At 61.3% G+C, this 14,042-nt stretch overlaps 1 protein-coding gene across 1 annotated transcript in view; it reads right to left on the bottom strand.

Annotated features, from left to right (window-relative positions):
- CAPN2 (calpain 2) overlaps nt 1-14,042 on the bottom strand; it is a 39,096-nt gene that overhangs the window by 7,745 nt on the left and 17,309 nt on the right. Inside the window, exons 5-15 of the mRNA XM_079763727.1 lie at nt 13,508-13,676; nt 12,676-12,759; nt 11,170-11,255; nt 10,236-10,310; nt 9,268-9,428; nt 7,043-7,212; nt 5,717-5,728; nt 4,717-4,928; nt 3,395-3,431; nt 2,616-2,681; nt 1,485-1,542 (exon numbers count right to left, since the gene is read on the bottom strand). Of these exons, the coding sequence (XP_079619853.1) occupies nt 1,485-1,542; nt 2,616-2,681; nt 3,395-3,431; nt 4,717-4,928; nt 5,717-5,728; nt 7,043-7,212; nt 9,268-9,428; nt 10,236-10,310; nt 11,170-11,255; nt 12,676-12,759; nt 13,508-13,676 (1,130 nt within the window). The remainder of the gene's footprint in view (nt 1-1,484; nt 1,543-2,615; nt 2,682-3,394; nt 3,432-4,716; nt 4,929-5,716; nt 5,729-7,042; nt 7,213-9,267; nt 9,429-10,235; nt 10,311-11,169; nt 11,256-12,675; nt 12,760-13,507; nt 13,677-14,042) is intronic.

The raw sequence follows: 14,042 nt of genomic DNA, 5'->3' as shown, positions 1-14,042 counted from the left end.
AAAATATTACACAAGGACTTTTGACCGTGGGGGGTCGGTGTGTGTGTGTGTGTGTGTGTGTGTGTCTCCCCCTACTGGTCCCCAGCAGCGAGGTGAACAATCAGTCCTTGCATATTTCCTGCTTACATCTGTGCACAGCCTGGCCCTCCGGCCCCTCGGGTCTCTGTCCAGTTTGCTCCTTCTCTGCGGAAGCCCCGCCGCCGCCTGGGCCCAGAGCCGCCATTTCTGGGGCCTTGACGTCGCCTGCCTGGCCATCGGCTCAAACGAAGGGACATTTCTCCCAGTGAGAAACGGGTCGGATTAGGCTCACTTACACATTTGGGAGATGATACTTTTTAACGTCATTCCCGTAGTTTGAGTAAAAGACGGTCCATTTATTTTTCATCCTGGCTGATTATTGATCGATGTCTCTCCATCAGTGATCTCCTACTAAAGACGGCCAGGGGACACGGGGACTTGGGGTGCTTCCCGGGCTGCTCAGCTTTTTGTCACCAATGACTCCCCATAATAGCCACCATTTCTGGGGTGCAGGCTTTGTGCTAGGCAATTTCTACGCCAAGCATGTCAGACTCACTGCCGCGGGTCGCATGTGGCCCACAACGAATATTTTTGTGGCCCAGCCGATGTAACGGTATGTAAGAAACGTTTTAATAAAAATTTCATAACTTAATTTTCACAATATCCTGTTATACATAATTATTAATAACCAACTACAACGTTCGCTAATGACTGATTACTATAATCCTGTTGCATTCATTTCCCTTACGTGCCTTAGACGCAGGCGCACCATTTCTCTCCACTAATACCAGCAGCGAATATTTTAGCAGCCGATGGCCACGTCATTAGCCTTGGACTGACTTGTTTGGTGTGCACAACGGGAAATATTTCACTTTCGGAGAACAGGAAAAATAGGTTTATTTGCATTATGCTTATTAATTTGTACAGTTATTCAGTGTCTGGTAAGTTAATGTTCAAGAAAAAATATTACTTTTTATTTAAATGTTCCATTATTTTATGTTCACGATGACTTTTATTTCAGCCCTTTGCATTCTGCACGTCTCTATCGAAATAAACCTACGTTTCTATGAAAACGGAAGCTTTTGTTTCCTTGCGGCGCACACACTTAGACCTTGTTTATTTGGCCCGTGTCAGCCTTTGAGTTTGACATGCTTGCTCTACGCGTTACTCATAAAGAGGTAAGTAGTAACGTGACTGTCCAGCAGGTAAGGAATCGAGTCTGGAAGGTTCTATGCCCGGGTTTAGGTCCCAAAGCCAGTGAGCAGTGGAGCCGGGAAGTGACTGTGACCTCCAGGCCCCGGGACCCGTGTTGTTTTGAGAATCACGTCACTAGACCCCCTCAGCCCCTCCTTGGGGGTGGCATTCACCGGAGCAGGGCATGACGCTGCAGGCACAGCAGCCCAGACGGGGCCAGGCCGGCCGCAGGGGAAGGAGCGGGGCGGGGTTCGCACGGAGGGGAGACTTACGCTTGGCGAGAACTCGTCTCAGGATGGTCTGCAGCTCGAAGGCGGAGATCTCCGCGTCCTGTGGGCATGCAAGCAGGGCATCGTTACCGGTCCCCGGGAGCCGCGTGGCACACGGAGCCATCACGTGCCCCGGGCGCCCGCTCCGCCCAGCCCTGTGAGCCATGCCCGGGGCAGGTCTCTGCGCGTGCACCCCCCACAGGGCCCCCCCCCCCCCCCCGACTCCCGATCTAACACAGAGTCTCAGTGCGCAGGGCGCTCCGCATGGGAAACGGATAAACTCTCCACTCCTCCCCCTACAGCCTCGGACCTGGCCGCCCCCCCCCCCCCCCCCCCCCCGTGAGCTGGTCCGGCCCGCGGTCGGTCCCTCAGGGGGGGCCCAGCACTCTCTCAGAGCTCCGGGGAGTCGTTCAGCCGTCTCCACTCCCCCCTCACAGAGTAACTGGGGGGCAAGCCCACTGATGGAGACCGGGGGTGGCTTTTCCTTGCAGTCGTGGGAAGAAAAAGGGCTGAAGAACTCTGTAGCCAGCGGAGGCCCACGTGGCTGAGGGGTTTTTGTAAGAAAAGGGAAGTCCGACGCCCTGTGTGAGTGGCTCGCCTGGTCCATCCCCCCAAATATCTTTGTGGAAATGAAGGATGAGGGGCCGAGTTCCAAGTCTCGGCTGGAGCGGGACAGAAAAGAAATAAGAGCCACAGGGCGAGCGAGGCAGGGGGAGCAGAGGCAGAGCTGAGGGGCCGCGGCGGGCAGCCGTCTCGGGGGACGCGGGCAGGAACCCGAGCGGAACCTGAGTTCCATTTGCAGTTCCTCCCGACTTCGGTTCAGTCGGTTTCCTCTCCTCTTTATTGACTTATTTAAAAAAATAATTTTTATTGATTTCAGAGAAGAAGGAACGGGGAGTGAGCGATAGAAACATCCATGATGAGAGAGAATCATGGACCGGCTGCCTCCTGCACGCCCCACACTGGGGATCGAGCCCGCAACCCAGGCATGTGGCCTGATCGCGAATCGAACTGGTCCACAGGTCGACGCTCAACCACGGAGCCACAGCGGCTGGGCTTCCTCTCCCCTCGAACCTGAAGTCTCCTTGAGGACAAGTATCAACCAGAGCACGGCAGAGGTCTGGGGGCACCTACCTCCCCGGCCAACTGGGCGAACAGCCTCCTGAACCCGTCGTCAATGTCGTCCTCGCTGACATCGATCTGGGAGGTGAGACGCGGAAATGAGGGACCGTGGGTCCCACCAGGTGATGGGCAGGCGCCTGCCCCCCTCCCCACCACAGTCCCTTCTCGACTTCACTCCCGGACCTGGACTGTGAGGTTTCGGGGGTTGAGATAAAGGACGGTGTAAAAAGTTCATTTTTTTCCCCAGTGAAAACCCATGAACGGGAGCAGAAACTACGTGGGAAGGAGATAGACTAATTCTCGCACAGGTGGCTTCTCGGACCTTCGACCCAGTGGCCTTTTGTGATCGACTCTAACGGGACTGGGACGAGAGGGCCTGGGACGCGAGGGCCGGCCGGCCTGTTCCGGGGGGACTGGACGCGGCTGGTGAGCAGAGCCCACGGGGCCCTTTGAAACGGCGCTGGCTCCCAGGTGTTTTCCTCCCTCGACTTTGCGCTTGGAAGGACGGGGCCTTGTCTGTGCGTCTGTCCCAGCCCTGCAGGACCTGTCACTGAATCACTTCCATTTTACAGGGACAGCGAGGCCCAGGGAGGGAGGTGGCGAGAATCTCACGCTGATCATCAGCACAGCACCGGGCCCGTCCTGCACAGCCCCCGATGCGCACCTGGGCTCACTCGCCCCAGCGGGGGGTGGGGAGGGTGGTGGTGCTGAAGGAGGCCTCGGTTTCCAGCTGTGACCCCCGCACCCTGGGGTTCCTCTCTGCCCCTCCGCTCCCAGGGTGGCCCACGTACCTCTTCAAAGTCACCCTCGATCTCGTCGTCGACAACCCTGGAAGAGAAGGGAGCTGCGTGTGACTGGGAGGGGCGTGGGGCGGGGGACGCGCTGCAGAAATGACAGCTGGCAGGGGGACGTGAGGCCCAGCGAGGGGCGGGCAGGCGGAGTTCTCACTTCCCTGGGTCCTCGCCCGTCCCCTGCGTGGCGAGATGCCCCGAGGGAGAGCGATGGCCGAACAGCTGGGAGAGTGAGACCTGCTCATTTGTTTGCTGGGCTGTGGTCATCAGAGAGCACCCCGCCCCCCCCGCCCCCCACGGAGCCGGTGCTCGGACAGCTCACTCCCCGGCCTCGGGAACCGCTTTTGGATTCCATTAAAATACCCTCGGCCCCGTGGATCTTCCACTCTGAGACCCCCCGGCAGACGCCGCTGCCTGCCGGCTCCCGAGCCGCAGCGGGCAGGCCGTGCGGAGCCCGTGGGTGACTCTACTTGGAGCGCGGCCGTGGTCAGTGTATCCGGGCACCGTCCTGCTCCGGGGTGAGGGCACTTCCGCTCAGGGGGGTCTTCCTTGGGCCCCATGATCTTAAACTAGGCCCCCGAGAGTCCTAACCCAGTAGTCGGAAAACTCATCAGTCAACAGAGACAAATATCAACAGTACAATGATTGAAATTTCTTTTGAGAGCCAAATTTTTTAAACTTAAACTTCTTCTAACGCCACTTCTTCAAAATAGACTCGCCCAGGCCGAAAACCAACTTCAGCGCATGGGCCACGAAGTTTCAATCGCACTGTACGTGCGCGCCTGCACGTGGTATTTTGTGGAAGAGCCACACTCGAGGGGCCAAAGAGCCGCATGTGGCTCGCGAGCCGCCGTTTGCCGACCACTGGGCTAAGGGACCTCTTGGTGCTGGCGGTTGGAATCAGGGTGAACATCCTGGGGCCAGGAAGTTAGACACCTTTGGGGGTGAGGGGCGTTCACCCTGGACAGCAGGAGAGTTGAGGGGTTGAGGCTCCCCAGGTTTCTCCCCACGATGGGACCATGTGAGCAGCTAGTCTGACACAGGCCATCAAACTGAAAATAACGTGATGATTCTGCGAAATCGGATTCGGCAATTTGCTCCATGACCACCGTGTCTAACCAGACGGACGTCCTCCGAGGGGCCGTTTCCCCTGCTCCCCCGAGTTTAACACTGAAGTTCTTCCATCCAGCAACCCCCCAGGGCCCCTCGGAGCAGGCGGGTGTCGCAAACGAAGACCCTGACGCTCAGAGGCAGGAGCCCAGCCGGGGCCGGGCCGGAAGGGAGGGCCGGACGGAAGGGAGGGGCGGCGGCGGGGGACCTACTGGTAGTCGGCTTTCTTCTCCGAGAAGACCCGCAGGCAGAAGTCCCCGTCCTTGTTGGGCTCGAAGGTGGACGGCACCACCACGTACTCGCCCGGCGGCAGCTTGAAGCGGTTGAGCACCTCGCGCAGGTTGATGTAGGTGTCCGACCGCTCCCTCGCCCGGGTCGTCAGGAAGAACTTCTTGCTCAGGTGGATGTTGGTCTGTCCGGACAACTGGTGAGTAAACGGAAACAGGTGGGAGTGGAGGGCGGGCCGGGCCGCACCTCCATGTCGCTGTCGCTCTCGCGACGGGAGGATGACAGGGGTGACGTCGGCCTCGTTTAAGGGAAACAGCGACTTCCTGCCAACGCGACCGACCAACGCCCACTGAGGCCTCCGAGGCACCTGCTCCGGGACCTCACGTGCCCCAAAGTGACTCTCAGGGACGTTAAGCGTCCACGTGGCAGGAAGCTGGGCTTCCGGTCCAGGCCTACATCATCTTCCCTTCAGGCTCATTTTTAAACTATATGTTTATTGATGTCAGAGAGGAAGAGGGATAGAGACATCCATGATGACAGAGAATCATCCATCAGCTGCCTCCTGCACACCCCACACTGGGGATGGAGCCTGCACCCGGGGCATGTGCCCTGACAGGGAATCGAACCGTGACCTCCTGGTTCATAGGTCGGCACCCAGCCACTGAGCCCCACTGGCCGGGCCTTCAGGCTCGTTTTAAGGACACACAGGGCTCGGGAAGAGCCTCCTGTGGCCCCAGGACCAGAGATCTTCCGCCCAGAACTCAGCCACGCCTGGCCTGTGCCGGCCTGGGGCGGGCAGCCTGAGGCTCCCCACGCTGAGCTCACACCCACAGGACCGGGGCCCTGAGCCGCCTCGCCAGGGTCCTCGAGGGGCCAGGGACCAGCCCCGCCACGCATCACAAGACCCCGAGCCGACAGTCTCAGCCGTTTACGTGTCGGCGAACCTGAGCCCCAGGGCTGGGGGCTGACGCGTGCCAGACGTACCTCCTCCGGGACCTGCAGAGAGAGAAGCCCACACTTAGTTCCGACGGCCGGGTGTGCACGGGCACGCCGCCGCGGGGACTGAGGCCTTGGCGCTCCCGCCTCTGTAGCTGCAGCCCTAGTAACGGCATCGCACCCCACACTCAACCATCCCACACTCAACCACCGCATGCCCGGCAATAACGCCGATCAGCCATGAGCACCATTCCCATTGTGCGGAGCATAAGACTGAGGCACGGAGCTTTGAAGTGGCTTGGTGCTAAGATCAGCCAGTCGGCCATGGCGAAGCCACACCCGCCTCCTACCAGGGAGTGCAGGGCCCCGGGCAGGAGGAAGCCAGCAGGCAGCCTGGCCGGCGGGTGCATTCCCGGCTAGTGGCCTGCCCGCCTCAGCTCGAGGTGTCTGTCGGCCACATCCAGTCCGTATTGCCTTGCCCAGCTCATTCCCCTCTCTGGCCTCAGCTTTCTTATCTCTAAAATGGGGCCAAATGACCACCCAGGTTTGTCCCAGAGCTTTCCCCTTGGGGCAGGGCCGGAGTCCTGATTTATAGTATCTGCCCATTTCCCTGGTGTAAATACCCCTCCCGCCATGGCTGTTGGCGGGCTGCTGAGGTGGGCTCACTGGATGTGGGGCCGGGAGAGACGGGGAGATGGGCACATGTCCCCACTGGGTCCCACCTTCACACACACGTGCACCCACTTCAGCTGCCCCCCTCTTCTCTGCCCCCCCCCTTCCTCCCTCTGCAGCCAGAGGCTGTGAGAAGCTGGTCTGCGCTGCAGAAAGGAGGAGGAGGGGTGACCAGGGCCCAGCGTGTGGGGTCAGTCAGGTCTCTGCCCGCCCCGCCCAGAGGAGAGGTGGCTGTGCCGGGCTGGCCCGGGCTGCGCTGAGCTGGGCTTTCCTCGGGTGCGGAAAGCAGGCGGACTTTGGGGCTGTGGGTGTGTCTGCGGGGACAGGCCCCAGGGGACCACCTGCTCCCCATCCAGCGGCTCTGCTGGCCCCGAGCAGCCGCACCCCATCTGGGCCTCAGCATTTCCTCACGTGGCCCAGGATGCTGTTCTCAGCCTAGCGCCTCTGTTCTTAGAAACTGGGGGGACCAACCGGAGTGGCAGGCCAGGGGGACGTGAGGAGGGACAGGAGGGCATTTGAAAGGGCTCGGACCCTCGGGTGACACAGAGCAGCTGCAGGCACCTCACCCTGGCTGAGCTCTTCCTGGGCCACGGCCCCCGGCCTGGGGTCCCCTCTCCAGTTCTGGGGGCGGGGGAGGGCTTTCTCACGGGGCTGAGAGGAGCGAAGGAGGAGCTGCTCCGCCCCCCCACACGCCCCACGCACCTCGTAGATGCCGAAGCCGATGGTGTGCATGTCCTCGCCCATCTTGCGCTGCCGCCGCCGGTGCTTCTGGATGAGCCCCACCAGGAAGGTGCAGCCACGCTCGCCGTCCTCCTGGTCCTCGTCCTCCTCCTCCAGCTTGATGAGGTACTGTGGGTTCATCCAGAAGGTGTCTGTGCAGAGGGCGGTCGGGTCAGGCCAGGCCCGCAGCCCGGCCCTGAGCAGGTGCGGGGGGGGGGGGGGGGGGGCTCTGCCCTTGTCTCTGGGGGCGGAGGGTGGAGGGGCGGGGCCGGCGGCAGAGCCTGGGCAGGGGGACCAGCACGGAGGTGGGACTGGTGGGCCCCAGCGATGGGGGGCTGTCTGAGTCCCTCGGGACCTAAGCTAGAAACTTCCCTGCGGTTCCCTCTCGCTTGCCCAGCCTGGCTTGTCCTGGAGGTCGGCTTTCTCACCTGGACCCTGGGGGTCCCCCCCCTCCCAGCTCTGATTAGAGGTCGCGGGTGGGCCTGGCTGAGGAGACTCGGGGAACCCAGGCGCCAGGAACACCCCTGTTCTGTGTCCCCTTGCCCACCCACCCCCGCCCAGGTGTCTGCCCTCCCCACCTCCACACCCCTTTCCAGGAGGGACCTAGATTCATTCATGATTAAGGACATCGGAGCCGAAACTGGTTTGGCTCAGTGGATAGAGCGTCGGCCTGCGGACTGAAGGGTCCCGGGTTCGATTCCGGTCGAGGGCATGTACCTTGGTTGCGGGCACATCCCCAGTGGGGGGTGTGCAAGAGGCAGCTGATCGATGTTTCTAACTCTCTATCCCTCTCTCTTCCTCTCTGTAAAAACTCAATAAAATATATTAAAAAAAAAAAAAAAAAAAGGACATCGGAGCCGATGGCTCCCCTCCCCTAAGGGAATAAAGCTAACTGTGGGAATGAAGGCGTCCCCAGGGCGGGCTTGGCCAAGCCTGGCTCCGCAGGCAGTGGCGGCCTGGGCTTGGAGATGGAGGGTTACAGGGGCACGGCCACGTCCACGCATTTACGTGCGGCCGCCTCCTTTCGGCTGCGGCAGTGAAGGGAGTAGTCGCCACGGCAACTGCCTGGCCCACAGAGCTCAGTGCACTTCTGCCTGGGCCGTGAGCGCGGTGGCCCCTGACCCAGCGGCCTGGGCCGGCCGTGTCCCTGCAGCTGCCACCTGGGGCTGCACACCGGAGGGGAGGGCTGGAAGCCAGAGCCAGAGGTGCCGGCCCGCTGGTCCCCGGCGACTCCTGGCTCTGGGGCCAGGGGAGGCCCGGGAGCCCAGGTTCCTCGCTGGTGACAGACCGTCAGTGTGGGACCGGGACCTGCACCACAGGACTCAGAGCACGGATCCACCGCCAGACGGCGGGTTCAAATCCCAGCCAGCTGAGCAGCCTCGGGCAAGTCACGTGACCTCTCCGGCCTCGGCGCCCGCATCTTAGAGATGCAGGCGATCATCGAGGCCCTGCCCCCGGACCTGGCCGTGAAGGTGACTGGGACAATGGGTGTTCCCAGCGCCCGGCTGTGCGCCACGCGGGGCAGATGCCAACATGACTAGGTCCTTTCTGAGGGGCCAGGGGAGGGGAGGCTGGGCCATCGAGGCAGGAGAGCCGGAGACCCAATGGAGGGCGGGCCAGATGAGCAGTCAGCCCTCACCCGTCTGAGCAGGGCCCATCAGCATCTGCTGAGTGAACTGGGCACTGGGGTTGCTGGGCAACAACTAGGGTCTGGACATGCCCAGGGGATGAGGTTCCCTCCCAGCAGGGCTGGTGCGGCTCAGTGGTTAAGCATTGACCCATGCACCAAGAGGTCACTGGTTCGATTCCCGGTCAGGGCACATGCCCGGGTTGTGGGCTCCATCCCCAGTAGGGGGCGTGCAGGAGACAGCCCATTGATGTTTCTATCTCTCTCCTTCCCCCTTCCTCTCTCTCTAAATCAATAAAAACATTTTATGTTTAACGAGGCCCACAGGCACGAAGTGGGACTGAGCGCTGCCTCGCGGGTGTGGTGGAAGGCCGTGGCACAGGGACTCCGGGGCGTGGCGAGGGCATCACGGGAACAGCCAGGCGTGGGTCCCGCCTGGGCGGGAGGCAGGTGAGTGCAGGAGGTGATGGGGCTGGGAAAACAGGGACGTGTTGCCACGGAGACGCAGGGACAAGGCAGGCAGAGGGTCCCAGGGGTGGGAGCTGAGATGTGCACGGGGGTAGGGTGAGGGGGGCCTTACTCGGGTAGTTGCGGCAGCCGCCCGCGGTGGAGCCCCGCCTCCAGTTCCCGTCCATCTTGGTGAGTTTCCACTTCTTGTAGCTGTCGGCCGTGAGCGTGTCGGGAGTCAGGTTGCAGATCTCCAGGCGGGAGTACTGCCGCAGGAAGTCGCTGAAGGACATCCTGGCAAAGGAGGGGCATCGGGGTTACAAGGGGGCACACCCAGCATCCTGACCGGGCCAGGCAGAGCAGCCAGGGGAGCCCCCAGCCCCAGAGAATGAAACGAGACGGCACCCAGGCACGCGCTCGGTAAACGGCAGGTTGCCTGCAGAAGGAGGTGGCCAGCATGGCGCACACACACACACGCGTGTAGGTCTATTGAGCTGCGGGACCAGTTTCTTTTCTTTTTTTTTTTTTGTTTTGTTAATCCTCACCCTAAGATACTTTTTCCCATTGATATTTACAGAGAGTGGAAGGGCGGGGGAGAGACACAGAGAGAAACATCGATGTGAGAGAGACACATCGATTGGTTGCCTCCCGCACACGCCCCGACCGGGGCCAGGGATGGAGCTGGCAACCCTGGTACATGCCCTTGACGGGAATCGAACCCACGACCCTTCAGTCTGCGGCTGATGCTCTAACGACTGAAGAAAACCAGCCAGGGTCCAGGGACCGGTTTCTTAAGGTGTTTTAAGAGGTGCCCTGTGTTCTCTTGGGATCTGAACCTGACTGCAGGCCGCTCTGCTGCCCCCCGGAACCTGCTCAGCTCTGAAGCCCCCGCCCCCCGCGGTGGAGAGGGACAAATTGAAGAGCTTTGAGAGTTTTGAAATCACCGGAAGGAAGGGCGTCTCTCTGTTCAGGGTCTCGTCATGATTTAAAACTACAAACCCGGATCCCAGGCCCCGGGGCCCTCGCCACGATAATCTCACTGATTTTCTATAGAGATGGCAGGGCAGACCCCGCCTTCCCCAAAGCCCCTGGTCATCTCACCAGAATTCTCCGTCTTCATGCCGTCTGGTCAGCCTTTCCCTCACCTCTGGGTCCACGGTGTTCCAGTTCGGGCAGCTGGGAAACCAAGCCCCGGAGACGCGTTAGAAACTAATATAGGGCGACCCATGACTTCTCCCCAAGGCTCCCCCAAGGAGGGAGGGGTGACGCGTGGGAGGATGAAAGGAATGAGCACCAACAGGAGCCCTGGGCCTTATAAAAGGCACCGGTGGCTGGGATGCGCTGGTTAAAAGCGTCTTAGAGAGACCACCTGCCCCGTGGGCCCCACTCAGCGTGGCCCGTGCTCTCGGGGCTCATCCCCCTCCTTTCCCCTCCTTTCCCCTCAGCCTCCTAGCAGCATGCACCCGCCCAGCCCCAGCTGCACCCCCTCTTTCCCCAGAGCCTCCTAGCAGCATGCACCCGCCCAGCCCCAGCTGCATCCCCTCCTTTCCCCTCAGCCTCCTAGCAGCATGCACCCGCCCAGCCCCAGCTGCACCCCCTCTTTCCCCAGAGCCTCCTAGCAGCATGCACCCGCCCAGCCCCAGCTGCACCCCCCCTTTCCCCAGAGCCTCCTAGCAGCATGCACCCGCCCAGGCCCAGTTGCACCCCCCCTTTCCCAGAGCCTCCTAGCAGCATGCACCCGCCCAGCCCCAGCTGCACCCCCCTTTCCCCAGAGCCTCCTAGCAGCATGCACCCACCCAGGCCCAGCTGCACCCCCCCTTTCCCAGAGCCTCCTAGCAGCATGCACCTGCCCAGCCCCAGCTGCACCCCCTCTTTCCCCGAGCCTCCTAGCAGCATGCACCCGCCAAGCCCCAGCTGCACCCCCTCTTTCCCCGAGCCTCCTAGCAGCATGCACCCGCCAAGCCCCAGCTGCACCCCCTCTTTCCCCGAGCCTCCTAGCAGCATGCCCCCGCTCAGGCCCAGCTGCGCTCCTCACTTGTCATTCCACTTCCCGGTCCACTCCACCTCTCCCCAGGGGTTCCGGATGCGGATGAGTTTCTCCAGGCTTCCTCGGCTTTCCACCTGCAGCAGGGGAGGGAGGGGTCAAGTTCAAGCCAGGCCTGGGGGTTCTCGGGCCCAAAGCCGCCTCCTTGAGCCAAGGGGGTTGAGTCCATGCAATAAGGGGGCGGAGGGGGGCGATCCACAAAAAGGCGGGGGGCCCTCTGCTGCCCAGCTGTGACGGCTCTCAGGACCCGGCGCTTATTCTGGAGTCTGCGTGGACCCTTGACCTCTGAACCTCAGTTTGACTGGCTGTAAGGATGCGTGTGTCACAGGAGATCAGGAAGCTGGTGATAAGCAGTGGGTGCATGGCTGTTGATTGAGTCCTGGCTGGGGGGCACTCTATAAAGGATATTTGGGGGAGACATACACGTGGAGTATATAGGAGGTGCTGTTGTTGAGTTAGTGTTTGTTTTCTGGGGCCTGACAGAAGCACCGGGATTATGGCAGAGAACTGAAGTGTCGTGACATCTTCGAGTTACGTTCCAATGGCTCAGAAAAGAGGACCCACCACAGGGAGGCCGGCCAGACGGGGCAGGGCCTTAGCAATGGCTGAATCCAGGGAAGTGGCCTTGGTGGTTGACTATACTCTGCTTTCAACTTTTCTACAGACCCGAAATCTTCAAAATAAAAAGATACGCGTCGGGGGCGGCGGGGAGGATAAAACAAAAATTCAAGGTAAAGAGAAAACCTCTGGGCATACAGGAAAGACCTGGGGCCTAGTCTGGGTTTAACAGTGGAAGAATGTTTAATAATAATAATAATAATAATAATAACAACAACAGCAGCAAGTACAGCTAGGCACTGAGAGACAATGTTTCAGGCACAGTCAGTCTGAGCACTTGATGCATAGTAACGCGACTGAATCACCGTGACAACCTTACAATGGATATCATTCTCTCTAATCTCAAGATGGGGAAACGAAGGGGGCAGAGTTTAAGTGACTCGCTCGGACCACACAGCTGGCAAGAGGCAGCGCCAGGTTTGCACACGGAGCGAAAGCCCTTGAGAGTGTGAAACACTAAACAGAGGAAAGTGTCCTTTCTTGTTAGCGGGCCCCTGAGAGGAAGGTGCTTCTAAAACCAAGTCAAATCCCAGCGCCGGGCTCGGAGCCTGCGGCCGGCAGGGGGCAGCAGAGGGCAGGAGGGGGCAGGAGGGGGCAGGAGGGGGCATCAGAGGGCAGGAGGGCGGCAGGGGGCAGCAGAGGGCAGGAGGGGGCAGCAGAGGGCAGGAGGGCGGCAGGGGGCAGCCCCGGGGGACGGAGGTTCGGGAAGGGACCGGCCAGGACGCCCGGTGAGTCCTGTCTGGACCGCAGGAACGCGAGGCCTATTCAGAAAACAACGGCGGGAACTCGGGGGCCCCGCCCTGGGCCGTCACAGCCAAAAGGGCGCTTTGGCCTTTGGGTTCGGGAGAGAACCCCCTGCAAAGCCCCGCGGGGCGCTACCTCCTCGGCGCCGGTGACGGAGTACGCGTGCCCCTTGACCAGCTTCTGGTACGTGATGGCCTCCGAGTCCGCGATGCTGGTGATCTGGAAACGCGGGGGATCAGCCGGGCGGTCGCCCCCTGCCGGCCCCCATCCCTCCCCGCATCGCTCACTGGGACTCGGATGCGGCCCCACTACCGCAGGGGCGTGGCCCGCGGGGGGCGTGGCCCAGCACCTGGAGCCGCCCGCCCCCTCCGCCCCCTCCGCGCAGAGCCCAGGCTGCCGGCAACAGCGCCCTGGGGAGTGGGCACCTGCGCGGACTGTGCAAGGTGCGTGCACAGGTTTCTGCAGATTCGGGAGGGCGGGGTAGGACACGCCACGGAGAGGGGTGCCGCCAGGCTAGTATGAGGACGGGTTAGCGCCCTCAGCCATGAACCCCGGGGCAGTGAAGGGGAAGCCTGCTGAGCTCCAGGCACGGGCCCTGCAGATGGGGGGCGGGGGGGGGGGGGGACGGGGGCGGTCCAGCAGAGGGCAGGGGCTCCAAGGGGACCTGTGGTCTGGGGTGGTGACTCACAGGAGGCTGAGAGTGCAAAGTGGGCTGGAGAGGGAAGGGCTGGAGGTACCCTCACCCCTTCAAGTTGTACCCCAGACAGCCTGGCTGTCGCCTAGCAACCCCTGGGTTCCAGGTGATGCTCGCTAAGGTGGACGGGGCTGGGCTAGAGTGGCACATTGGGGCAGTGGGTTCCCTGGGGCACTGTTGGGGGCTCACTGCGGCCAGAGCAGACCAGACCAGACCAGACCAGAGCGGGCGGGGGTGAGGTGTGGGGGGGGCGGCGAGGGGGGGGTCACTTACATCGATGGAGCAGCCCAGCAGAGAGCCCTTCTGCAGAGCCTTCTGGATGATCCTGAACAGGTTGGCCGGAGCCTTCCTCAGCTCGTACCACTCGGCGATGCCCCCCGTGAAGTCCTCGAAGCCCTCGGTGGTGGCGCCCCCGGAGAGCGCTTCGTAGCACCCGTTAATCCTGCGGGAGGGGAAGAGGTGCCGTGCTTCCCCTTCTGGATGCAGCCTGGCTGTTGCCTAGCAACCCCTGGGTGCCTTCATTGGACGCCCCAGGGACCCTCTGCTCAGGTGCTCCTTGCCTTGTCCCAACTCAGGGTGCCCACGAGGGCGAGGTACCGTCTCCACAGCTCCCGTTTCCCTGGTGCTTTGGAAGGTGTTGTTGTTTGTTTGTTTGTTTGTTTGTTTGTTTTAAATCTCATAGAAGCTGAGAGTTGGAAGGCCTGGTGATTGATTATCTGGTCCCACCTCCCGTATTGATCCTTCCTACTTGTGACCGGAGAGGGGCGGTCTGCCAGGTAGCTGTTTGGCATTTGTAGCTTGAAAAAAC

This window comes from Cnephaeus nilssonii (genome assembly GCF_951640355.1).
Source record: "Cnephaeus nilssonii genome assembly, chromosome: 23".
Classification (NCBI taxonomy): domain Eukaryota; kingdom Metazoa; phylum Chordata; class Mammalia; order Chiroptera; family Vespertilionidae; genus Cnephaeus; species Cnephaeus nilssonii.
Note: the sequence above shows the minus strand (reverse complement) of the source record. Positions and strands in the feature narration are given on the sequence as shown.